Source organism: Globicephala melas, chromosome 4, assembly GCF_963455315.2.
Source record: "Globicephala melas chromosome 4, mGloMel1.2, whole genome shotgun sequence".
NCBI classification, from domain to species: Eukaryota; Metazoa; Chordata; class Mammalia; order Artiodactyla; family Delphinidae; genus Globicephala; species Globicephala melas.
In genome coordinates this window covers 67,635,124-67,662,447 of record NC_083317.1, presented here as the reverse complement: position 1 = coordinate 67,662,447, position 27,324 = coordinate 67,635,124, and the positions used below count along the sequence as shown (strand labels likewise).

General features: G+C 39.0%; 2 protein-coding genes across 5 annotated transcripts in view; one reads left to right on the top strand and one right to left on the bottom strand.

The window, feature by feature from the left end:
- FAM162A (family with sequence similarity 162 member A) overlaps nt 1-17,381 on the bottom strand; it is a 34,697-nt gene extending 17,316 nt beyond the window's left edge. The window contains exons 1-2 of one of the 2 annotated variants that reach the window (XM_060298143.1): nt 17,207-17,381; nt 2,742-3,244 (exon numbers count right to left, since the gene is read on the bottom strand). In XM_060298143.1, coding sequence (XP_060154126.1) covers nt 2,781-3,244; nt 17,207-17,240 — 498 coding nt within the window. In that variant the 5' untranslated portion in view covers nt 17,241-17,381 and the 3' untranslated portion in view covers nt 2,742-2,780. Of the gene's footprint in view, nt 1-2,741; nt 3,245-17,206 lie in introns of those variants that run through there. The other variant, XM_030858209.3, reaches the window with a different exon arrangement.
- A 1,176-nt stretch (nt 17,382-18,557) lies between these two features.
- The window catches only part of MIX23 (mitochondrial matrix import factor 23), a 28,974-nt gene continuing 20,207 nt past the window's right edge, over nt 18,558-27,324 (top strand). For all 3 annotated transcript variants that reach the window (XR_011377421.1, XR_011377420.1, XM_030858224.2), the window contains exon 1: nt 18,558-18,636. Coding sequence is in view for 1 of the 3 variants with exons in the window: in XM_030858224.2 (XP_030714084.1) it covers nt 18,586-18,636 (51 nt within the window). In the remaining 2 variants the exon portion in view is untranslated. The remainder of the gene's footprint in view (nt 18,637-27,324) is intronic.

The following is a 27,324-nucleotide window of genomic DNA, read 5'->3' as shown; positions in this document are numbered from 1 at the left end:
AGTTAGTAGACAGAAAGAAATCATTAAGATCAGAGCAGAAACAAATGAAATAGAACCAAAAAAACAATAGCAAAGATCAATGAAACTAAAAGCTGATTCTTTGAAAAGATAAACAAAATTGATAAACATTTAGCCAGACTCACCAAGAAAAAAAAGGAAAGGGCTCAAATTAATAAAATTAGAAATGAAAAAGGAGAAGTTACTACTGAATCCACAGAAATACAAAGGATTATAAGAGACTACTACAAGCAACTATATGCCAATAAAATGGACAACCTAGAAGAAATGGACAAATTCTTAGAAAGTACAGTCTCCTAAGACTAAACCAGGAAGAAACAGAAAATATGAACAGACCAATCACAAGTACTGAAATTGAAACTGTGATTTAAAAATTCCAACAAACGAAAAGTCCAGGACCAGATGGCTTCACAGGCAAATTCTATCAAACATTTAGAGAAGAGTTAACACCTATTCTTCTGAAACTGTTCCAAAAAATTGCAGAGGAAGGAACACTCCCAAACTCATTCTATAAGGCCACCATCACCCTGATACCAAAAACAGACAAAGATATCACACAAAAAAGAAAATTACAGGCCAATATCCCTGATGAACATACATGCAAAAATCCTCAACAAAATACCACCAAACCAAATCCAACAATACATTAAAAGGATCATATGCCATGTTCAAATGGGATTTATCCCTGGGATGCAAGCATTTTTCAATATCCACAAATCAACCAGTGTGATACATGACATTAACAAACTGAAGAATAAAAACCATATGATCATCTCTATAGATGCAGAAAAAGCTTTCGACAAAATTCAACACCAGTTTACGATAAAAACTCTCCAGAAAGTGGGGATAGAGGGAACCTACCTCAACATAATAAAGGCCATATACGACAAACCCACAGCAAACATCATACCCAACAGTGAAAAGCTGCAGGCATTCCCTCTAAGATCAGGAACAAGGCAAGGATGTCCACTCTAGCCACTTTTATTCAACATAGCTTTGGAAGTCCTAGCCACAGCAATCAGAGAAGAAAAAGAAATAAAAGGAATCCAAATTGGAAGGAAGAAATAAAATTGTCACTGTTTGCAGATGATAAGATACTATACACAGAAAATCCTAAAGATGCTACCAGAAAACTACTAGAGCTCATCAATGAATTTGGTAAAGTTGCAGGATACAAAATTAATATGCAGAAATCTGCTGCATTTCTATAGACTAACAATGAAAGAGAAATTAAGGAAACAATCTCATTTACCACTGCATCAAAAAGAATAAAATACCTAGGAATAAACCTACCTAAGGAGACAAAAGACCTATACTCCAAAAATTATAAGGCACCCTTGAAAAAAATCAAAGATGACACAAACAGATGGAAAGATATACCATGTTCTTGGATTAGAAGAATCAACGTTGTCAAAATGTCTATCATATCCAAGGCAATCTAAAGATTCAGTGCAATCTGTTTCAAATTACCAATGTCACTTTTCACAGAACTAGAACAAAAAATTTTAAAATTTGTATGGAAACACAAAAGACCCCAAATAGCCAAAGCAATCTTAAGAAAGAAAAATGGAGCTGGAGGAATCAGGTTCCTTGACTTCAGACTATACTACAAAGTTACAGTAATTAAAACAATATGGTACTGGCATAAAAACAGAAATATAGATCAAGGAACAGGACAGAAAGCCCAGAAATAAACCCATGCACCTATGGTCAATTAATCTATGACAGAGAAGGCAAGAATATACAACGGAGAAAAGACAGTCTCTTCAATAAGTGGTGCTGGGACAGCTACATGTAAAAGAATGAAATTAGAACATTCCCTAACACCATACACAAAAATAAACTCAAAATAGATTAAAGACCTAAATGTAAAACTGGACACTACAGAACTCTTAGAGGAAAACATAGGCAGAACACTCTTTGACATAAATCGCAGTAATACCTTTTTGGACTCACCTCCTAGAGTAATGAAAATAAAAACAATAATAGGGCTTCCCTGGTGGCGCAGTGGTTGAGAATCTGCCTGTTAATGCAGGGGACACGGGTTCGAGCCCTGGTCTGGGAAGATCCCACATGCCACAGAGCAACTAGGCCCGTGAGCCACAACTACTGAGCCTGCGCATCTGGAGACCGTGCTCCTCAACAAGAGAAGCCACGATAGTGAAAGGCCTGTGCACAGACATGAAGAGTGGCCCCCGCACAGAAACGAAGACCCAACACAGCAAAAATAAATAATTAATAAACTCCTACCCCCAACATTTTGTTTAAAAAAAATAATAATAATAAACAAATGGGACCTAATTAAACGTATAAGCTTTGCACAGCAAAGGAAACCATAAGCAAAATAAAAAGACAACCCACAGAACAGGAGAAAATATCTGCAAACAATGCAACCGACAAGGGATTAATCTCCAAAATATACAAATAGCTCATGCAGCTATCTCCAAAATATACAAATAGCTCATGCAGCTCAATGTAAGTTCCCTACATACGAACGAGTTCCATTCCAAGAGTGCATTCGTAAGTCCAATTTGTTTGTAAGTCCAACAAAGTTAGCCTGGATACCCAACTAACACAATTGGCTATATAGTACTGTACTGTAAAAGGTTTATAATACTTTTCATACAAATAATACGTAAAAAACAAACACAAAAAATAAAGAAATCATTTTTAATGTCACAGTACAGTACCTTGAAAAGTAGAGTAGTACAGTACAACAGCTGGCATACACGGGCTGGCATCAAGAGAAAAGGCAAGAAGACTTACTGACTAGAGGAGGGAGAGGAGGTGGGAAATGGTAGAGCTGAAGGATCGTCAGCAATAGGAGACGGAGGGCAAGCTGCAATTTCACTCATGCCTGACATCGATGGCACAGGTTCTGGTTCCTTGCTGGATTCAATTCTATCTACCCTCTTGAAAAAACAATCCAGTGATGTCTGGGTAGTAGCTCTTTTCTTGTCATAGATGACACAGTAGCACTGGACTGCATTCTGAACAGCTGCTGCAACCTTTCTGTACCATTCTACGTTCGGGTCCTGTGCCTCCTCAAATAAAGAAAATCCCCTTGTCATTTCCTTCATCATAAATCTCTTCAGTTTTTCAGTTACTTCTTCTTCCTCTTGTCTCTCTTCGTACTTTCTCTCGGCCTCCAATTCCATCAGGTCTTCATTAGTAAGCTCCTCATGTTGCATAGCAAGGAGTTCAATGAAGTCATTCTCTTGCAGATCTAGCTTGAAATAAAGATACTGTACTACTGTACTCTGTATAGTACTGTACAGTACATAAAAGCACAACCACTTGTACCAGATGCACGCACGTGACAGTGAACGCCAGACACATGAACTAACTTACGTGACTGTACATGCGAATGCACGTTTGTATCTTTGAAAGCTCTCAACTTGAAGTTTCGTATGTAGGGGACTTACTGTACCAGAAAAACAAACAACCCAATCAAAAACTGGGCAGAAGACCTAAATAGACATTTCTCCAAGAAGACGTACAGATGGCCAAAAAGCACACAAAAAGATGCTCAACATCGCTAATTATTAGAGAAATGCAAATCCAAACTCCAGTGAGTATCACCTCACACCAGTCAGAATGGCCATCATCAAAAAGTCTACAAACAATAAATGCTGGAGAGGGTGTGGAGAAAAGGGAAGCCTCCTACACTGTTGGTGGGAATGTAAATTGGTACAGCCACTATGGAGAAAGGTATGGAGTTTCCTTTAAAAAGTAAAAATAGAGCTACTGTGTGATCCACATATCCCACTTCTGGGCATATACAGAGAAAAACCACAATTTGAAAAGATACGTGCATCCCAATGTTCAATGCAGCACCATTTACAATAGCCAACACATGGAAGCAACCTAAATGTCCATTGACAGATGAATGGATAAAGAAGAAGTGGTAGGGCTTCCCTAGTGGCTCTGTGGTTGAGAGTCCGCCTGCCAATGCAGGAGACACGGGTTCGTGCCCCGGTCCGGGAAGATCCCACGTGCTGCGGAGCGGCTGGGCCGGTGAGCCATGGCCGCTGAGCCTGCGCGTCTGGAGCCTGTGCTCCGCAACGGGAGAGGCCACAACAGTGAGAGGCCTGCGTACCGCAAAAAAAAAAAAAAAAAAAGAAGTGGTATATATACATGATGGAATACTAGCCTTAAAAAAAAAAATGAAATAATGCCGTTTGCTACAACATGGCTGGACCTAAAGATTATCATACTATGTGAAGTAAGTCAGACAGAGAAAGACATATATCATATATCACTTAGATGTGGAATGTAAAGAAATGATACAAACGAACTTATTTCCGAAACAGGAATACCATCACAGACTTAGAAAACAAACTTATGGTTACGAAAGGGGAAAGGTGGAGGGGAGGGATAAATTAGGAGTTTGGGATTAATATATACACACTACTATATATAAAATAGATAATCAACAAGGACCTAATGTATAGCACAAGGAACTCTCCTCAATATTCTACAATAACCTAAATGAGAAAAAAATCTGATAAAGAACAGAGGTATGTATAACTGAATCGTTTTGTTGTATACCTGAAACTAACACAACATTGTAAATCAACTATACTCCAATATAAAGTAAAAAAATTTTAAATATATATACTAAATAAAAAATAAAATGTACAATTCAGTAGTTTTTTCTATATACACGAAGTTATGTACTGATCACTACTACAGTATTTAATTATATAAATGAAATCACACAATATGTGGCCTTTTTAACTGGCTTCTTTCACTTAGCATGTTTTCAAAGTTTGTCCATGTTGTAGCATTTATCAGTACTTGATTTTTTGAAAATATTTATTTATTTATTCATTTATTTGGCTGTGTCTGGTCTTAGTTGCCGCACGTGGGATCTTCATTGCAGCATGCAGGATCTTTCATTGTGGCGCACGTGCTTCTCTCTAGTTGTGGCGCACAGGCTCTAGAGCACACAGGCTCAGTAGTTGCGGGGCATGGGCTTAGTTGCCCCATGGCATATGTTTTCATTGCTTTTTATAGGAGTGAATTTTCAGAGGTCCTAACTCTGACATACCTTAAGTTAGAACCTCTACTTGTATCAAGATTTGTGGTTGTCTGCAGTCTGATTTCTTTCATAAAAGGCCTCATTTATTTCAGTTTTCTAGGCAGGTAGTCCCAGAAAGCTTTGCCTGGGTCTGAGTAACCACACCACCAGTGCCACCTAGTGACAGTAAGTATACACTGTAAGAAAAGTAGATAAACTATAACTGATCTCGGCTTGTTTTAAATGTATAATAGGTAATGTAGTATTTACTTCACCAGGGCTGATTTGAGGGTTAAATGGAAAACAAGTGTGAGAGCATTTGGCAAGATGCTTGAAACACAGCAGGCACTCTAAGCGTTAAGTTTGTTTCTTGAAACATTACTTAAAGCACTAATCCTCAAAACATTTCCAGACCACTTCAATTTTACCCCTAAGGTGGTCAGTATTTCTGATCAAGGTAATTTTATACAGTTATCAGGGCATGAAGAAATTCTATGAACCTCTTCAAAAGTTTTCCATAGCTCTAAGGATTAAAACAAGTATTCAGTGCTGTGACTCTCAAACTTCAGTATGCATCAGAACCACCAGAATGGCTTGTTAAAATGCAAATCACTAGGCACACCTACCTCCAGTTTTGGAATCAACAATTCTGGGTTGAAGGTTGGGAATTTGCATTTCTAACAAGATCTTAGGTGAAGCTGCTACTGCTGGTTTGAAACTACACTTTGAGAACCACTGTGTTTGGGTTTTTTTTTTAAAAAAAAAAAACTGTGGTAAAATACATATAACACAAAATTTACCATTCTAACCATTTTTAAGTGTACAGGGCTGTGGCATTAAGTACATTCACATTGTTGTGCCACCATCACCACCATCCATCTCGACTTTTTCATCTTCCCCAGAGAACCACTGGTTTAATGTGACCTATAAATCCCCATCTCACACCATCCTGTCCCATTGCCTTCTGGCAGGTGCTGAGACAGAAAGCAACAAAGTTAACTGGCAGTGAGCTCTACTGTCTAAAGAGGAAACAGAAAAAGAATCAATATTTATCTCCTTAGGTACTGTCCTTCCCCATCCCTCTTAATTAGAACAGAGGCAGTTTAGGAGAATAAAAGACAAGCTGCCTCTCAGCTCAGTTTGGGTAATAATGATAAAGCAAAAATGTTACCATGTACACCTACTTACTGTCAGTCACACAAATGCACGTTTGGAGATATTTATTCATTCAACAAATACTACTTGTTAGGTATTGCTCCAGGCAGTATAAAAAACAGATAAAAATCTATGCCAGCTGAACTTACATTCTACTAGAGGAAGGGGGAAAAATATACATATATACGTATATATATGTATATATATAGTTAGATAGTAAATTCCAGAGAGAAAAAATAAACAATGGGGAGTGACAGTGTTTCTGTGCTTGGAATGTGGTGTGTGTGTGAAATTTTAGATAGGGAAGTAGAAGTTCTCTTTGAGAATGCTACTTTTGAAGGAAGTGAGGGGGCTAGTATGCAGGTATCTGGTGGAAGGGTATTTCAATCAGAAACAACAGTAAGTGCAAAGGCCCTAAGGGACACAAAGAGGAGGCCAGCATGGCTAGAACAGAGGAATAATGAAAAGAGAAGCAGTACTTGAGGTCACAGACATACCTGGGGGTGGAGGTGAGGAATGGGACTTAAAGGCATGACAGGTTTACCTAGATCAGAAAATATCTCCCAACTTTTCTTACTACAACTTCATACTGGAGGCCAGGAATTTGTACCTCCTTAAGGTATAAACGGTTATTAAAACATAAACAAACATGATATTATACACATTAGAAATAACAAGCCATTGTAAAAAAAAATTTTAAAACCCGACATCACTAAAAAATATATATATGAAGTCTTGATGTGATTTCGGTCTTCATTTTGCAATTACAAAAAAATTAAAGCATAAAAAAGTTTTAGTATCATTATTTTTTTAACATCTTTATTGGAGTATAATTGCTTTACAATGGTTAGTTTCTGCTTTATAACAAAGTGAATCAGTTATACATATACATATGTTCCCATATCTCTTCCCTCTTGCATCTCCCTCCCTCCCACCCTCCCTATCCCACCCCTCTAGGTGATCACAAACCACCGAGCTGATCTCCCTGTGCCATGCGGCTGCTTCCCACTAGCTATCTATTTTACGTTTGGGAGTGTATATATGTCCATGCCACTCTCTCACTTTGTCACAGCTTACCCTTCCCCCTCCCCTAGTATCATTATTAAGACCACTTTTCTAACTCAAAGAGATAGAATATATTGCCCCAGACATCCAAGCCCAAAATTTTCCATCCTCTGGTGGATCACAATTAAAAACAAACAAAAAAACCAAAAGAAAACCAGCCCTTAAAGGGCTGTTAAACCCAGAGGGTTAAACCATCTGGCTACACTTGCAGCCTGTCCCTGGCTGACCAGTTCTGTGTCCCCAAAGCCTTAGCAAGAAGTCAAGATGAAGCCTCACTATGCCCGTAAGGCTCTGACTGGCAAATGGCTAGTTAATCTTAAGAATAGAAATCCTTAAGCTCTAGTGTGCAACAGAATCACCCAAAGGACTCGTAACACACACTAGTGGACCCCATTTGCAGAGTTTCTGATTCAGTAAGTATAGGTGGAGCCTGAGAATTTGCACTTCCAACAATTTCCCAGGTGATGCCAGTACTGTTGGTCTGGGGGCTCACAATTTGTAAATCTGTGCCTTAGAGTTATTACTGCTGGCTGGAGGCTCTAGTGGGTCAGTCTCGAGGCTGATTCAAGTACTGCCTTCTGCCCTGTTGTCCCTTCCTTCCCATTCTTTCCAACCCATGATGGACAGTGCAGAGTGGTGGGGATGCTTTTTTTCTCAGAATCATTCAAGACTCTCCTGGAGATAACCATCAGTGACGTTACCTGGAACATGACCAATCTCTGGGAACCAGTGATGATAAATGAAGGTTCAATGAATGCTGGTGAGGAGGCTTTTAGAAGATTATCTAAGTTATTGTTTCTTAACCTGTGTGAAGATCAGCTGCCAGGTTTGTTGCACGTATGTTGCTAGTTATGAAGTCTGCCAATGATCTGCTTAAAAATGAAATCATGGCATTTGTCAAAACCCCTAAAACTACATCACAGAGAGCTTTAATATATGCAAATTTTATAATATCAACCAGGGTGTTGGATCATTCCCAGGATGGAAAGCAGACTGTGACAAATGTATCTAATTGTATTAGAAATAATGTGTGATCTAACCTTATAAACTTCAAGGTGGGAAAAAAGGAGCTGACCTAAGTAACTTTGGAAAATATTGTTTTGACTGGAAACTGTAAGACTAAAGACAAAGAGAAATGTACTTTAGTTGGCAAATTTGTTTCTTACAGGAGTACTGGTTAACAATTCTGAAACTACTTTATAAGTATACACTAGGATTGAACAAGTAAGTAACTAAATGGTAGATAATGAGAGCCAGGTTTCTCACTGTCAAAGAAAGAAGTTCCAAAAGCAAGGGTGGAAGGCTAGAATGAATGTGGTGCTGGGTCAGAGTCAGAAAACTCAGTATGTGCACCTTTAGTTTTCTATATATACATGTGTGTATACATATAGAAAGATGATATGAGACAGAGACATAATTATGTGTATACACATGGTTTAGTATACACACATGTATTTTCCAGCTCTACCCACTGGGAAGGCCTGGAATCAGTGACACTTGAGTAGCAACAAGCACACTCATTGCCAGATCCTGGTGTCTAAATACCATTATCCAATGAAAGGAACCAGGGCTCCTTGGAGAAAACTGGCTGATTCTATGTTGGGGCAGAGAAAATACAAGATGAGTCTGGAACATCCATCCTGTAGTGCCAGAAAGTAAGGAAGTGTCCAAAAAACAAAATGATGAGGGCCTGTAAAGGGACACAGAAGCTGATCTGATAAAGCCTAAACTGGCATAATCTGAACAACAAAATAAATAAGAGTAATAGATTATAACAAGGTAAAAAATATGAGTCCATCAATAAAAAATAAAATGAGTCCAGTAATAAATCATGTGGATATTATATACTGTCTAATATGACATGATGAGAAGGGCACTTTACCTCTGTGCTATTTATTCTTCCCCCAAACCCATAACCCTAGTCTTACCATGAGAAAGCATCAAACAAAACCTAACTGAGGGACATCCTACAAAATATCTGACCAGTATTCCTCAAAATTGCCAAGATCATGAAAATCAAAGAATATGAAACCATCACAGATCAGCAAAGACTAAGGAGACATGACAACTAAATGCAATGTGGTATCCTGGATTGGATCCTGGAACACAAAATGGACAACAGTAGAATAACTGGAGAGAACTAAATGAAGTTTGTCCTTTAGTTGATAGCAAAGTATCATTGTTAATTTCTTAGTATTGACAAATGTACTGTGGGTTATGTAAGATGATGACATTAGGGTTAACTGGGTGAGGGGTACACAGAACTCTGTACTATCTTTGCGACTTTTCTGTAAATTAAAATTATTCTAAATAAGAATATTTTTAAACATGTGTATTAATTACATCTTATTGTTTTTTACTTTATACATAGTTTATGAAATTTTTATATTTACTTGATATTTAATATTTTAAAAATTGGAGAGGATTTGATGTTATCTCTATAAAAATGTCACTCTCACTCATTTGTACTCCAATATGTTTTTGTAATGGGATAGAAAAGGAAAGAAATGGGGTATAGTAGGAAATGTGCCCAATTCAGGGTAGACCAAAGATATCCAGGTGAAGGTCATCTGCCTAGTGCACCTTGGTGGAAATGAGATGAGAAAATTACACACGATACATATCTTATTACACCTTGCTGTTCTCAAATGTTGTTGCCATCACCTGTGAGCTTGTTAGAAATGCAGACTTTCAGCTCCCACCCCAGACCTACAGAATTTGAATCTGTATTTTTAATGAGATATCCAACTGATTCATATGAACATTAAATTTCAAGAATCAAATAGCTACATTCATTCAATAGCTGATGAGTACACACTGTGTGCCAGACATAGGAAAACCAATACCACACACTCTAAAGTCTAGAACAGTGCTATTCGGCCTCAGCTGGGAGCTTCCTGGAAATGCTAATTCTCAGACCCCACCCCAAACCTTCAGAATCTAGAAAAATGTCTTTACAAGCCCTTCACATGATGCTTATGCATACTAAAGTTTGAGAAGCACTACTCTAAAAAGATGGACTTCGAACTCTGTATACTGGAATCACCACAGAAAAACAAAAACCCAACACACAGGGCCATCCCACACCAATTAAATCCCAATTTTTGTGACAAGGACTCTGGCATTAGTATTTTTTAGAAAGATTTTCTAAGTGATTCTAATGTGCTGCCATGTTTGAGAATTGCTGCTTTTTAGCACAACCAGCTAGAGCCCCTGTTGAACATAGGCTACATGAATGACCAGGGCACACCTGCAGAGCTAAATACCTATGTCTCTGGCTGCATTCAAAATCCCTCTTTTTGATGAAATAATGCCACTTGCAGCAATGTTGATCGACTTAGAGATTATCATATTAAGTGAAGTAAATCAGACAAATATCATATTACATCACTTATATGTGGAATCTAAAAAATGATACAAATGAATTTATTTACAAAACAGAAACAGACTCACAGACATAGAAAACAAACTTATGGTTACCAAAGGAAAAAGGGTGGAGAAGGGATAAATCAGGAGTTTGGGATTAACAGATACACACTATCATATATAAAATAGAGAAATAGCAAGGACCTACTGTATAGCACAGGGAAGTATATTCCATATCTTGTAATAACGTAAAATGGAAAACAACATGAAAAAGAATATAAATATGTACAATTGAATCACTTTGCTGTATACCTGAAACTAACACATTGTAAATCAACCATAAACCAATAAAAAAAAATGCTCTTATAAAAGATGTTATTAAAATTTCAGGGCTTCCCTGGTGGCGCAGTGGTCGAGAGTCCGCCTGCCGATGCAGGGGACGCGGGTTCGTGCCCCGGTCCGGGAAGATCCCACATGCCACGGAGCAGCTAGGCCCGTGAGCCACGGCCGCTGAGCCTGCGCGTCGGGAGCCTGTGCTCCGCAACGGGAGAGGCCACGACAGTGAGAGGCCCGCGTACCGCAAAAAAACAAAAAAAAACTTTTTGATACCTGTATAACATCAAATGGATATAACCTGAATTTAATCATTCCCTATGGCTGGATTTATTTCCCATTTTTCACTATTACAAATAATATTTCAATGAATAGTTTTCTACATAAATCTTTAATGGCATTTCTGGTTATTTTCTTATATAGAATCCTGGTAGTGGAGGGCTAAAGGATATGATGGTTAAAGGACATGAACCCTTTTAAGATTCATTTTTCTTCTTTAATATTTTAATTTTATTGGAGTATAGCTGATTTACAATGTTGTGTTAGTTTCAGGTGTACAGCAAAATGATTCAGTTATACATATACAAATATACATTCTTTTTTAGATTCTTTTCTCATATAGGTTATCACAGAATATTGGGTAGAGTTCTCTGTGCTATACAGTAGGTCCTTGCTGGTTATCTATCTTATATATAGCAATTGTGTTCATCCCAAGCTCCTGATTTATCCCTCCCCACCATATTTCCCTTTGGTAATCATAAGTTTGTTGTCAATATCTATAAGTCTGCTTCTGTTTTGTAAATAAGTTCATTTGTATCTTTTACAAATTAGTTTCCACGTATGAGTGATATCATATGATATTTGCCTTTCTCTCTCTGACTTACTTCACTTAGTATGATAATCTCTAGGTCCAATCTTAAGATTCTTAAAATATATAAAAAACTGCTTTCCAGAAAGGCTGAATCAATTTATACATCTACGGGTAGTTGATGAGAATTCCTGACTTATTACACCACAGTGGTACTGAGGGCCCACTATCTCAAACAAAACATTCACTTGCTCTCAACAGCTCCTATAAATAAAATACTACCTCCTTCCTTTCATAGTGGAAGTGACTGAATAAGTGGCATGTATTTACTACCTTGACCCCATCACCCACACGATAACTACAATGTTTCTTCCCTCACTCATTTTACTAAAATTGCTGTAAATTAGTGATCTCTTTCTAGTCATATGAATATGTCTTTTAGAATCTTTTCATTAGCTCATCTGACTCTCCTCTTCCCATCTTTGTGGCCATTTGACTCTAATGATCTCATCCTTCTACAAGGACTCAGTCCTCCCTTACATTACACCACCACGTTTTCTCCCTTCATCTCCGACCTCTGTGATCTACCTTCTTTAATATCCTCTGCCACTTCCTACTGCTTACACTACGTCAGGCCTCCAAGGTTCAGTTTTTGCCTCTGTCCCGCACTGCTCTCAGGGAGGACTCCTCCATTCTGTTTTAATAATCAGCTCTACACTGATGGCTCCCATATATTTCCCTAACTTTACCCCTCCTTTGTCCTCAGGTCTGTGACTGAGGTTCCATCCTCATCTATAACTCAATGCCACCTCCCACTCAATAGTGCACCATCCTCTCTGCCAAATCAGTAAGCCTTCCCAACTTTCTTATCTCTGACAACGGAGTAGCACTCCTTCAGTCCTCCATGCTCAAAAACTTCAGTCTTTATGTCTTCCTTAAATTACTCTGTCTGAAAGTCATACTAACAGTTTCTTCAAAATACTTCCTAGATACATTCTCTTTTCGTCATTCTCATCATCACTTCACCTACGGATTACTGTAATATTTTCACAGGTAGCGGGTATTCATGCTGTATGCAGCGACCATGTTAATTTTCCAAAAATATTTTTTAATGACTTCTTCTTGAAGGTTTCCTTTTTGTCCAAATTCATCTGGTTCAAACCCTTGAAGGCCAAACTGCATCTCCTATTAGTACCTCCTGAAATCCAAGATAATCCTCTCTCCTTACTGCCCTTTCTCCCCCCACACCCTCTGCAGACTCATTACTGCCCCCACCTTTGCTCGTGTCACTCTCCCATCCCTTCTGTTTCAATGGAACCTTCAGTAGATAATCCTAACTTACACTACTTTTCCTTTCTCTGAATTCTTTTTTTTTTCCCAAGGGAAAAATGCATTCTATTTAATGACCAAGTACACCAATACAGACACATACATTTATATATATGTATACCTATGTGTGTGTACACAATATGACTAAAACAATATTTACTCTTACCATTTGGGATGAATTGTAAAATTTTCTGTTCTATGTACTTTCATTAAAAAAAATGGGGGTTGCAACTTGAGTCAACACTAAGAAAATGAGGATGAAGTGGTAAAAATATTTAAGGTCAGATTATGCTCTCAGAGGCTACATGGTTTAGGGAAAAGAACCCTCAATCTCTGAATTCTTAAAACCAGTGGTATGCTGGCTCTTGGGAGGGGGGTGGTGGGTAAAAGCCCTGATTTGTAGTGTTTGCCAATAACCCTCACCATGGCAGATCTCAAGCTACCAGTGTAACATGACTACCTGTGAAACTGGAAAGTGATATGCACAAAGCCAGGAGGAACCAGCTTCAGGACACAAGAGCAGCATTTAAAATCTGTTCTGCAGGGCTTTCCTGGTGGCACAGTGGTTGAGAGTCCACCTGCCGATGTAGGGGACATGGGTTCGTGCCCCGGTCTAGGAAGATCCCACATGCCGTGGAGCGGCTGGGCTCGTGAGCCATGGCCACTGAGCCTGCGCGTCCAGAGCCTGTGCTCCGCAACGGGAGAAGCCACAGCAGTGAGAGGCCAGCGTACCGAAAAAAAAAAAATCTGTTCTGCAATCTAGAACTTAATATATACTGTCTTGTATAAGCTCTCCAGGTGTATTATATAGGTCTGCTTATTCATTGCAATAAACTTTATTAGCCCTAGGAAGAGTGGCAGTCCACTCATTCCAGAGGTTTCATAGTGAACAGGGCACACAGTGTTTGCTCAGTAAAAACCTGTTGGCAAGACCTGGAGGGAGTGATAAGCAAAGCCAAAGACTGGAGGCATAAAATGGTAAAAATGGGCATGTACTCATTTAGGGCTGATTAGTAAGAACAAACAAAAAGTACAATGAAGGAGCAGAATGTAGTAGAAATAAAATCAGAATGGGAACCAGGAGATATTCCCAGCTTTGTAATTGTGTGACCCTTAGCAAGTCAATTTCCTTCCTGGGCCTTAAGTTTCCTCATCTGTAAACTTAGGGTACTACATGACTACATGACTTTTACGTTATCCATTGATTCTAATGCTCTAGGATGTGGGTAAAACTGACAAGGAGAATGCCCATGGCCCACTGCATTGATAAAATAACAATAATAAATTCATTTAAAAATCTGCTGTTAAGTCAAAGGAGTTTAGGGCAGTAAATCTTTTCTGAAGGTGTGAAGAAACATTCTTATAAGACCATTCCATTCCTTTGATCTAATAATTATTATATAGAAAGTAATAATTATAAAAAACAATTATTTTATTAAAAATAATAAAATATTAAAAACAATTATTCCAAAAAGTATCTATTGCCTATCTATTATGAGCTGGACACTGGTAAGTGCTGAAGATTTAGTAAAAACAAAACAGACCCCATCTTTACCCTCATGGAACCCACAGTAGTGTGGATCAATAGCCATTTAGTTCCAAATCATCATAAAAGTGCTTTTTAGCTTAGCACAGATTGCTCTGAGTAATGGATGGAAGCTATGGATCCTCTCTTCCCCAAACAGGCATATAATCATAAAAATGTGAATGCAATTTCAGAGGTTCACAGAACCTCTCATCTGTGAAGAACCAAAGAACCGAGAACCAAGAACCAAAAGTTAACAACCCTGACCTATTTCTACAGGTACATCTACAAAACAGTAAACAAATTCAAGATCGTAAAAGCCTACATTCTGTTTGTTAAGGGAGTATAGCAAAGATTTCCAACAGAAACAATTAAAAATAAGGGTCCATCATTTAAAGGATTAAGCCTTGGGTTTTTGAAATTTCATTCACCTAAAGTACCTTCTTCCAAATAATATTCTGGATAAATGAGGTATGCCTAGATTATGTTTCCATCTGATCTACCATTCCTTTAGTAAAGTTGCCAGTTAAATCGTTCTTACTTGAAAACTATTTGCATATGAATGACTGCTTCCATTTCACAAGTAAATCTGCATTTCATGACTCTTCCATTTCACACCAAGGAGACCCTATTAGCTATGACAAATACATGTACACATATATCTGAACAAGCAGTCTGAACAAAGCAAAGAGTACAGTTCCAGAATTAGAGGGCACTGACTCATCTCCTGACTCTAACATTTTATGGCGGATCAACCTGGGACAAGTCATCCAACCCTCGGACCCATGTTTTACAGATGACCCATGTTCATCTGTAAAATGGAGAGGAGACGATAAGACTTACCTCAGAGGGCTACTATGAGAAATCAATCAATCAAGTAAAACAATGTAGGTCAAAGTATTTAGAAATAAAATGGGCAAAAGTGGGTGAAGGAGCAAATTGCTTGAAGTTGCTCACAAAACATCAGACATTCAGAGATCCTTTGGGAAGAGTTGCTCATATAACATCCTTAGTGGATCTATCTGGAGTAAAATAAATTGTTCTTAAATTGCTCAAGGAATTTTGTTTTGACTGACTGCCCAATGGTAAAGTTCTTAAACGTCAAAAGTTTGGAGAGCGGCTTTGGAATCCTTATAGTACATAAATATATTCTCAAGGCAAGAAGATGGATTACTTACAAACACTCAGTCTTGGTTCTGTAGTCAAAGTCCCTTTTACAGGGTTTTTTTTTTACAGAGCAATGATTCTTTCACTCATCTTGCTGAAAAGGTTAACAGGATGTGTACAAAAGATTTTAGGGGAATTAGTTCATGTAAACTGAACAAATCAATGAAATCAATCTCTTTTAGCAGAAAGGGTATTTGTTTTAAAGGAAGTAAATAATATTCAGCATGAGACATGTTTTCCAGTCCATTCTCCACTGAAATGCAAAATAAGAAATGTCAAGGAGGGCTTCCCTGGTGGCGCGGTGGTTGCGAGTCCACCTGCCGATGCAGGGGACATGGGTTCGTGCCGCGGTCTGGGAAGATTCCACATGCCGCGGAGTGGCTGGGCCCGTGAGCCATGGCTGCTGAGCCTGCACGTCCGGAGCCTGTGCTCCGCGACGGGAGAGGCCCGCGTACCGCAAAAAAAAAAAAAAAAAAAAAAAAAGAAATGTCAAGGATAACTTTTTTTTTTTTTACATTATTTCATTTACATTTACAATGTACATTTGCATTATCTCAATAGTCAAGTTTAGGGCGATTCTTCTGGTAAAATCTGAATTAAACAACGTTTTGGTACTAAGGAATCAATCATTACACCTTATCAAAGTTCATAAAGGTAACCAAAAGTGTGATTTGCCCTGGTGCCTAGAAAACAGCCAAGAGGCAAACACTGATTTCTCAGCCCCTACTAAGCAAAGGCTCTACTGGTTCCCCAAGAAGGCAAATTAAACCCCGACTCCAAATAGTCATTACACAAATGTCTACCAGGGAAACAAACCACAGATCCTGCATTTACATAACACTTTCCTCCAAGAAATTTAAAGCACTTTATTGTAGAATTATTTAAAAGAAGTGTACCCCCCCCATTTTAGGAAAACAATTACTGTTATTCTGGGAGACCATACATCCCTTGCCTAATCAGATAACAAATAGGTAGGAAACCCTAGACTCAAAATTTCTCTGAGAGATAAACTCTAGAGATGGTGGGGGTGGGAGTGGCGGGGAGGGGGAGGCTCAAGACTCGTGGAAAGCTGAATGAATCAGGCAATGGGGTAGTTTTAGGGATGGGAAGTGCATTAAGAACTGAGCTCACAGGGGCTGGGGGTCGGAAAAGTGATCCGGGAGCAAAACGGCTCGTTAAGTTGGTGGCAGCTGGTTGGATGCAGAGGGTCACTCTCGGCTAGCCCGCAGTGTCTTGCTTACCAGTTGCTCGCTCATCCCTTGCTCTCTCCCCCTATTACTACCCTGGATTCCGAACTACCTGAGGGGAAAGCGTAATGGAACAGAGCAACTACCATTCCTGAGGAGGCTGCAGGCTTCCTCCACCCACAGCGGCCGAGCTGGCTTCCCGCCCACCCCCTGCCCGGCCCGCGTCTCACCAGCCGCCAGGCGCAGGCCGCGGAGGCTCCCCATGGCCGCCTACTCCGCCGACCAACACAGTGCCGCAAGGCCGGTGGCGCGGGTAAGCTGAAGGTCGCCGAGCGCAGCGAACTCAGAGACGCGAGCAGGACTCTGGGGAGGGGCTTGTGGGAGGTGAGGGCAGAGCGAACGGGTCATGAGTGACGTCCGGGCGATGGGCGGGGCCTACTAGAAGCGTGGAGCGTGTGGGTCGTGCTTGGCGCTCAGACTGTGCGGGCAGCGTGCCCTACCCAGCCACGTCTCTGTTGGCGCCGCGTCTTGGAAGCGGCCGCAAAACTGCTGTCTTGGAGTCTTGGTTTCGAGGGCCTTTGCAATGGCCTTCTCTGCACCTAAGAAAGTACCCGTTTAAAATAGAAGAAAAGTGGGGCTTCCCTGGTGGCGCAGTGGTTGAGCGTCCGCCTGTTGATGCTAGGGGACAGGGGTTCGTGCCCCGGTCCGCGAAAATCCCACGTACTGCGGAGCAGCAAGGCCCGTGAGCCATGGCCGCTGAGCCTGCGCGTCCGGAGCCTGTGCTCCGCAATGGGAGAAGCCACAACAGTGAGAGGCCCGCGTACCAAAAAAAACAAAAAAGAAGAAAAGTAATATGCTTACTAAGTAGGACTTTTGTGACCTGTAGACCCCGAAATCACACTGCCTAGATAAATCAGTATTTCAGTACACTTTTTTCAGTATTTTCAATGAATGTGTACATGCCTTTTTCAAAACTGCGTAATTGGGTTCTTAGTGACCAGTGGCCTTCATCTCTTGGTTGGCTTTAGGGAGTATCTCTCAGGCTACCTGAGAAATTCACATGTATGCTTCCTATGTTGTTTTCTATTTGCCTATTTTTATAAAACTAAACATTTTATTATTTCCACACCTAAACACCTTATTCAACCCTTAACCCCCACTGCCATCAATGTCTTTTCTTGACATTTCTTGGTGGGCGCAAATTCTTAAAGAACAAAAGCCCCTCTGATCAAGGGTCGGGACGGGAGGGTTAAGAAAAACCTCACTTCTACTTGAGAGTTCCTTCTCGAACCACCTTGTTGGTGCGACCAGGAAACTGTTTCCCCTTTTGTTAAGTAAATGGGATTGGAGTAAAACGATCCCTTCAAGTTCTGACATTCTTCGATCTATGCACCTGGGCCAGTTCCAGGAGGACATGTTAAAAGCCCAGGAGTGAAAAGAAGGATAGCAGCATTACGGGTTTACATGTGGGCGAGGCTAAGGGGAAAAGACAAACCTTGAGCTCAGCTTTCTTGCTGAGATTCCTCTCAATATTTTTTGTTAGGCGGTGCCGCGGACACCTTTGCTTCGCGATGATTGGCTCGCGGCGGGGGCCTCGTGTGTGTCCAATATGGCGGCGCCCAGTGGCGGTGTGAACTGTGAGGAGTTCGCCGAGTTCCAGGTGACGGGGTTTTCCTCACGCGGCAGGCGTGACCTTCCTTTTGTCCCCGGACCCTGTTCCCTATTCTGGCCTGGGAGGGAGTGCGGACCAGTTGTGGCAAAAGCGGATATTTCAAAACTCCTTTTTCGAGACATTGGAGGTCATAGGGGCGCGGGCTTGGCCTTAGGGAGCGAGGCTGCTGCCTTGGGGTCATGGCTCTCCCAGGCCTTGAGTAACTGCACCCAGAAACTCCAGTGGTTCCTCGGTGGCAAAGCCGAGTCCGGCCGGGTGGGTAAGGATTGCAACAACCATTTAGCCATTCTCTGAACTCAGTTCTTAGTCTCTGTCATTCCCCTCCTGTTTAAAGCTGAGTATTTATAGGAGAGAAGAAAGTGAAGGAAAGCTTATTTACTTGATAAAACAAAAAAATTGTACGAGTTTCACTATTTTGATGGGTCAGAACGTTTGGAGGTTTGAAGGGTCGATTAATCCTAGTACCTGCGCTGGTTCTCTGCCTTCCCAACCATTAGAGAAAATGTAACATTTAAGAAAAAGGTTATGTCTTTTATATATTCAGACACCAGAGGTCTAGGGCTGATTATTAACCCACGAATTAAAGAACAGGGGGTCTGGATTTTGACGAAGTTGCAATGAAAGTTATCTGTTCCAGTGTAAGCATAAGTGCTGCTGTCTTGATAAGAGTGTGGAATTTAAAAATAATGAAAAATGTATTTTTAACTAAAGATAATGAAAAATCATTTCACGTATCACTGACCTCTGTAGTAAGCTGTGTGCTTGCATCCGTTTTTAGGGAGTGATATTCTTGAAGATAATCTCAACAGATTGAATTATTTGACAAACATCATTTGGTCAAAGAAGTTTCTGTGGAGTCTTTCCAGCATTATATACACCCTTTTCACCACTTCAGCTGCGCAGATTAGATCAGCACAACAGCAGCAGACTTCAAATGTGATCAAAGTGCCTAACAAATACAAATATTTGTAAAAATCTTAAATAAGGTAGAAAAAAGACTGTTGGATTCTAAGGTTAACCAGCCCATTTGTGGCCTTGGTCTTGTCACGTTAGTCCTGTGATTTAACTTGGGTTAGTGAGCTCAGATAATTGAGCTATGATAGCCTTAAAGTTTATCTGAAAGAACCCTGGTTAGGGAGTTGGTTGTTCTGGGTTCTAGTACTACTTCTGCCATTAACAGCTTTGGGACCTTGAGCTAATCACCTGACCCCTTCCATAATTAACTTTTGAATCTGTGAAATAAGATTATGTTAAATAACATTTAAAATGCCTTCCATCTCTATAATTATTTAAATCTCTAAAATCAAATTTCAAAAGATCTCTTTGAGTTGTTGAAACATTCAACAGTGCTTAAAGAACACTTTCATTTTCTTTTGGAAGTTCAGATGAGATGTTGTAAGTGGGCAAAAGCTAAACTGTCTTGCAGAACCATTTTATTCACAGAGATAATGTAAATTAAAAAGTCATAAAATGAATCTCATTAGTGAAACCTGGAGAAGTTTTTAGATTGTTTCTCTAGGACTTTTCCAAATGTGTGGTTTATAATGGAGAATACCCTGGGTTAAAAGAAGATCAGGTTTTCCAGAGCTGGCCTTGGCATATCATTTAACCTCATTGTGAATGAGTATAAGAACATTTGCCCTTACTGCTTCAGAGGCATACAAATGTAAAAAAAAAATATATCTGAAAATAAAATTTTAGTATAACATTTTCATTTAAATGAATTTTGTAAAATTATAAACTGTAGTTAACTGGCACACTCACAAATTATTAATCAAAGTTTATGTTTTTTAGAGCTGTGAAACCGTTACATTTTGTATGTAGGTACCTTATATGTGAAAAGCACTGCACTGAATACTGTGGAAGAGAAACAGAAAATTGTGTACTTTTTATTATAAAGATTTAGTTACTTTTTCCCCAGAATTTTATTATGAAGATGTTGAAACACTGTAGAAAGTTCAAAGAATTTTACAATGAATACTCATGTACCCACTGTGTAGATTCTACAGTGATTCACTATATTTACTAAATCACATACCATCCCTCAATCTATCCGTCAATCCACTTTTTATTTTTAATTTTTGATGCATTTCAAAGTAAGTTGCTACCTCATCACTGTATCCTCATATGACCTCTGTGTGCACACAGAGGGAGAGAGATCTCTGGTGTCTCTTCCTTTTACAATGACACCAGTTCTATGGGATTAGTGTCCCACCCTTATGACCTCATTTAACCTTAATTACCTCCCTAAAGGCCCTGTCTCCAAAAACAGTCACACTGGGTGTTAGGGCTTCAACATACGAAATTGGGGGCAGGAGGGGGGCCGAGGGGGGACACTGTTCAGTCCATAACAGAAACCTGCTAGGTATCAGGCACTTGGAGAGACTGAGTGGGCAGGATATAAAACAAGGAACTCAAGCAGAGATATAAAACGTGTAGAGGATATTTAGAATATGAACACAATGCTGTAACAGTTCAGAGAGAATTAAGTCAATAGATGGGAATTGAGTTGTACCAGAGGTAGACAGAAACAGGGGAATTCTAGGTAGAAGGAATAGTATATAGGCAGAAAGTTTTATATATTGGGGGGGGAAGTAGCAAATTGCTGGAATTCAGAATTTGCACAGGAGCACATTGGGATTACACAAAAGATTGGAACCAGGTTATGAAAGGCCTTGAATGCCAAGTGTGAGGTTAGGGAGTCAGTGAGCAGAGGGGGTGAATTGATCAAAAATGTTTTAGGAAGATTTATTACCACACCCACAGTCTTTGTTAGCGCCCTATCATTTTTGCAATTAGCTTTGCTGTAGCTCTTATCTTCAGTCATTCCTTTCTCTAATATATCTCCCTTTCAAAATGCTATGGCTTCATACTGTTATCTTCTAAATTTTAGGATCTGAACCATGCATCTAATTTCAGGATTATACGACTAAGTCTAAACTACTTAACATGACATACAAGTCCTTTTAAAATCCAATCCCAAAGTGCCTCTGCTTAGTTAACTCTCACCACTGCCCGTATTCATACATACTTCTCTCTCCCCAACCCCTGCCACTTCCAATGTACATTTGAACTCTGCTGTCCAGCCACATAGGCCTACTTTTCCCTGAACACATGATGTTTTGTCATTTCTGTGTGCTTTTTTCCACTTAACACCCTGAAATCCCTTCTTCCTGACTCTATCTGAGACCCAGTTCATATATCACCTGAGCAAAATCAACTAAGTATTCCTAGAATGTTTAAGTCTTGGTATTTCTGGTAAGAATATTTATTTATTTACACACAATTGATTCTGAGTTGTTTGGTAATTAGGTACAGACTAAATAGACTATTTTCTAGCATCAGTGATGGTATCTTTTGCAGCATACCTAGCTGCTCCCTGTTCCCTTGCCTGGGAGTGCAGAGGACCGCACAGGACTCTGGCAGTTGTAGGCAAGTCTGTATTTTTGGCTTGGGGGAAGCACAGTGTGAGCATTGTTATGAAAATGGAGTTTGAGGAGCCAGAAGGAGAACCATTGAATGGGATCTACTTCTGGGTACCTTCAGGCAGAGAGTGAGGAGAAGAAAGGTTAAGAAATTTCAGATCATTCTGTGGAGTACATTTTAATTTTACTGTCAAGTAATAGACCTTTTACCACCCCCCGTGTACTCTAAAAGCTTCCCAAAATAATAAAAAGAATTTATCTAAGGAGTAACCTTAGGAATATAGTATAATTGCAGGGGCAGTAGAAAATTTTCTCCACCCCTCCCTGCTGCTAGATATGGTCAGTCCTTCAGTACTGAAATTGCCTTCCAAGAGGGTGAGATTTTCACCCCACAGTTAAAGGTAATACATAAAATGCAATTCCAAGGTAAGTGCCTGAATAACTTAAAAGGGTTAGCCTAAAGTTAAAAATTCATGATATATCAGAATTTCTTGTTGTTTTGAGGAGAAAGAAAGGAGAAGCTGGAGGCACTACAAAGTTTGGAGAGTTATCTTCTGCTGTTCTTTGACACTTAGAAGCTGATTAGGGTTCCAGCTCCTATACAAAGATGTAGTCTTCAGAGAGCCACTGAACTGTGTATATTTCTGTATTATCTCTGTGGACTTGTGTTGCAGTTTGTTGTATGCTATCTGCTCAGGGGTGTCTTCTTTATATTTTCTTGGTGAATTTGTGAGAGAGAGGGTATGCCATTGGAACAAAGTATCAGGTAGGTAGTTAGTAATTCCTTATGAATGATACGTATAGTTTAATGGCAGCACTTATGTGCCTGTATTAACCTTCATCTGCTCTCAGTCTGTGAGGGTACCCAAGCTTTTCTCTAGACCCCCTTGGAGTTGCCTTAAGAGCTCTGGCACCTTTTGTACTGTAAAGAAATTTGTGCCTAGTGAGGTAGTTTATAGTTCTTTTCCTTCTCCTTTTGCAATTTTGAAAGAAATTCCTTCCTGAGCCTTACCCCTTTTCCCCCCTTATCTTTAGCTTTCCTAGTATCTTTTCTGTGATAGTTAAAAGTAGCTTACAGTTCTCAGCAATTCCTAACAAGTGCACTATCAGTTTGTCATTATATTATCTTGAATTCAACACTGTCCAGTAGAGCTTTCTGTGATGGTGGAAACTTGTGCTGTCCAATATGGTAGCCACTAGCAGTATGTGGCTCTTGAGCACTTGAAATGTAGCTCGTGCAATTGAACAATTTTGATTAAAATAACCTCATTTTATTTAGAGGTTAGATTAGATAGAGGTTATATAGATAGCTGGTGACTTTCATATTAAAAGCCAAGCTCTAGATCATATATTGATGATTCTTTAGCACACAGAGAACACATATATTTGAAAATTCACATTTGTAAGGCTGAAATTGTTTGATTTATTACCTAGTTAATGCCAGTAAATTCCCATTGCTGTAAGGAACTTAACAGTATGTCCAAATTGTTTTATTGGAGGGAAAATTGGCTGTATTGCTAATGATCAGATTCAAAACTAGTTAAAGTTCAAAGTAAATCAAAACTCTAGGAAATGATAAAACCTTTCACCTGCATCAGTCTTCTAACTAACCTCTTTGCATCTACTCTTGTTTCTCTCTAATCCATTTTCCACACTTTAATTCTTTAACTTAGGCAATCATTTCAGAATACAAATCAGATCATGTAACTCCACTGTATTTAAACACTTCATTGGTTCCCTATTGCTTTCAGGAAAAAGACTAAAATCCTATAACATGATCTGTAATGGTGGACCTCATTTTACACCATGCTTTCTCTTATTCTCTGTACTTAAGCCACATTAACTTTTCAGTCCATTAAACACTCTATTTAAATGACTCTTGTGAAATCACCCATAGTTTCCATCCTGCTAAATCTAAAAAGTTAATTTCTGTCCACATCTTTATTGACTTCCTAGTAACATTCAACACAGTTGACCGTTTCCTTCTTGAAACCTTTCTTCTTCTGACTTCTGTGACATCTCAGTCTTTCTCCTGTAGTTTTAGATGCTAGAGTTCCTTCTTGATCATTAACCCCCTTTATTCCCTACAGTCTCCCTCAGTGATCTCTTCTTGTTTCATGGCTTTAAAAACATTAATTTGGGGAATTCCCTGGCAGTCCAGTTGTTAGGACTCCAAGCTCTCACTGCTGAGGGTCCAGGTTCAATCCCTGGTCAGGGAACTAAGATCCCGCATGCATGCATAAATAAATAAATAAAATTTGTTAATATAAATTCAGCCCAGTTCAGTGTCAGACTGGTATATTCAACTTTCTGCTTAACTTTTTAACTCATATCTAACAGGCATCTCAAACTTCACATGTCCACAACAGAATTTTTTAAAAAAACTTTTTATTATGCAAAATTTCAAATTTTACAAAAGGAGAGAGAGTACCATGAATCCCTGTGTACTCATCTTTCAGTTCCAACAATCAGTTCATGGCCACTCTTGTTTCATTTATATACTACCATTTTCCCCATCCTAACCAGATTATTTTGAAGCACATCCCAGGTAGATCTTTTGTTCTGTAAATATTTCAGTCTTTATTTCTAAAAGATTACAATTTTAAACAATACCAGTGTCGCAAACAATTAACAATAATCCTAAATGTAAAATATCCTCTGAGTCAGAATAGGATCTTGATCTTCCCACTCCTTCCAAATCTTTTCCTCTCCCAGTCTCTCCCCACCATTAATTAATGACTCTACCATCCATTCGGTTGCTCAGGTCTCAATCCTAAGCGTCATTCTGTTTTCTTTTCTTATCCCCCAACACCAATTCATCAGCAAGTCCTATCAGCTCTCTCTTCAAAATATATCCTGAATCCAACTTCTTCTCCCTGATTCCACTGCTACCTCTTTGTCTCTTGCCTAGACCACCAGAGTAGTCTGCTGAATGATCACCCTGTTTCCATTCTCCACATAGCAGTCGAAGTTACCTTTTAAAAAATTAATCGTTATATCATTCCCTTGCCTAAAACCCTGTTTCCTTTAGGAAAAAAACCCTTAATTGTTTCTGTTGTCTCTACTGTCCTTTATTTTCTCCTCAACTCTGATCTCACCTAATACCACTCTTTCCCTTATTCACTTCCAGCCCACTTGCCGCCTTTAGTTCTTCAAACATCCCCAAGTTTGTTCTTGCCTCTTAATTTTTGACTTGTTCCCCCAGATGTCCTTTTAGTTGGCTTATTTATATCACTCAGATCTCAGCTCAAATGTTATGTCCTGGAGAGGCCTTCCTTGATCTCCCTATCTAAAGTATTAGCCCCTCAGCCCCACCTAGTCATTCTTCATCCCATTACCAGTTTTCTTTTTTGTAGTACTTTTCAGTACTGAAATTATCTCATTTATTGGGGTACTTGTTTATTGTCTCTCTCCCCCTCTGAGAATTTTGCTCCATAAGAGCAAGGGCCTTTTCTATTTTATTCACCATTATAACCCTGGTGTTTAGAATGGTGCCTAACCATTAGACATTAGTAAGTATTTTTTGAATGAAGAGTGAGTTAATGAATCAACTCTGTGGTCTCTCTAATTGCTGCATATGTTTAAAGAAGAAAGATTGCTGAGGACTCTCAGTCAAGGAAAGCTTTATCTAAAAGGTATAATGTAAACCTTGGCCTCAGGATCAGTTCGATTTAGAGAGAGGGAAAGACGAGAGGGATTTTAAAGGTTTTTTTTTGGTTTTGTTTTAATAGGCAAGTTGTAGGAGGTAAAGTTGGCAAGGAAGGTCCCTGTTTGCTACTTACCTATTTTTTGACTCTAAATAGTACTGCCGCTGTTTGTTTGAAATTTGCCACTTACTGACATTATATATTCTCTACTGTACATAAAACATTATTTAAAATTGTGGTTGCTTAGTGAATATGTTAAGATTATCCCCTAAGAATTCCAGTTTACAGAGAATCTTGATACTATTGACAAAAATAGAAAGATACAAGAAGAGGGGATAAGATAGTGAAGTTGGTTTTAGATCTGATGTTTGCCTGTTTTTATTAGTCTAAATTATGAGCCTTCTACAAGCTGTTTTGCTTCTAGATTGGGTTCTAGAAAAGGGCATTAAATTACTAATTAAAGATTAATAGCCTGGTAGGAATAGAATCTAGGCTGCAGACAGACTGAATGGCCTAAATGGTTATTATAATTGGAAACGCCTAGCTGTTAATTATGAGGGAAATGGTCAAATAAGTTGTGATACCTCTACAGAACAGAATATTTATGCACCTATTAAAAATGTCTTCAAGGTAACAAGGGCAGAATGCTCATAATTCCATAAAGTAAAAACTTTTAAATGTTATACAGTACCTCAATTTGATAAAAATATTTGCAGATATGTATAGAAAAAACTGAACACAACATTGTAAAGCAACCATACTCCAATAAAAATTAATTTAAAAATATGGATGATTCTATTTTCTTTAAATTTTTTCCTAAATTTTCCAAAATGATTGTGTAATACTTTAATCATAATAAAAGTTTATTTTAACAAATGGATGATACAGCATAGGGAATATAGCCAATATTTTTTTAATAACTTTAAATTTAGTATAATCTATAAAAATACTGAATCATTACATTGTATGTTTGAAATTAATATAATATTGTAAATCGACTATAATTCAATAAAAAAGAACGGTAACTATAACTAATTCACAATCATGTGATTAAATAATGTATGCAAATCACACTCCTGCCAATTTTCAGATTAAAATCTGTCTTTTTTTTTTTTTTTTTTTTTTTTTGTGGTACGCGGGCCTCTCACTGCTGTGGCCTCTCCCGTTGCGGAGCACAGGCTCCGGACGCGCAGGCTCAGCGGCCATGGCTCACGGGCCCAGCCGCTCCGCGGCATGTGGGATCTTCCCGGACCAGGGCACAAACCCGCGTCCCCTGCATCGGCAGGCGGACTCTCAACCACTGCACCACCAGGGAAGCCCAAAATCTGTCATTTTTAATATGACCAAAAAAAAAATGGATGAAAGGAATGAAGAAGCTGATTTCAGTGATGGATTTAAGTTTGGCAAAGAAATAGGTTCATATGTTGAACGAAGTAGAGGATCAAGCAAAGATGCTTTTAATACACATTAATATTAAATGTTAACTTCCTGGATGTTTTCATTAAGTATAGTCCTAGTATTATACACTTCTGTTTTCTTAATGATTTTTCTGTGATTGTGTTTTGTTTTGTGGGGCCAGGGTGAGGTAAGGGTGGATTAAAAGA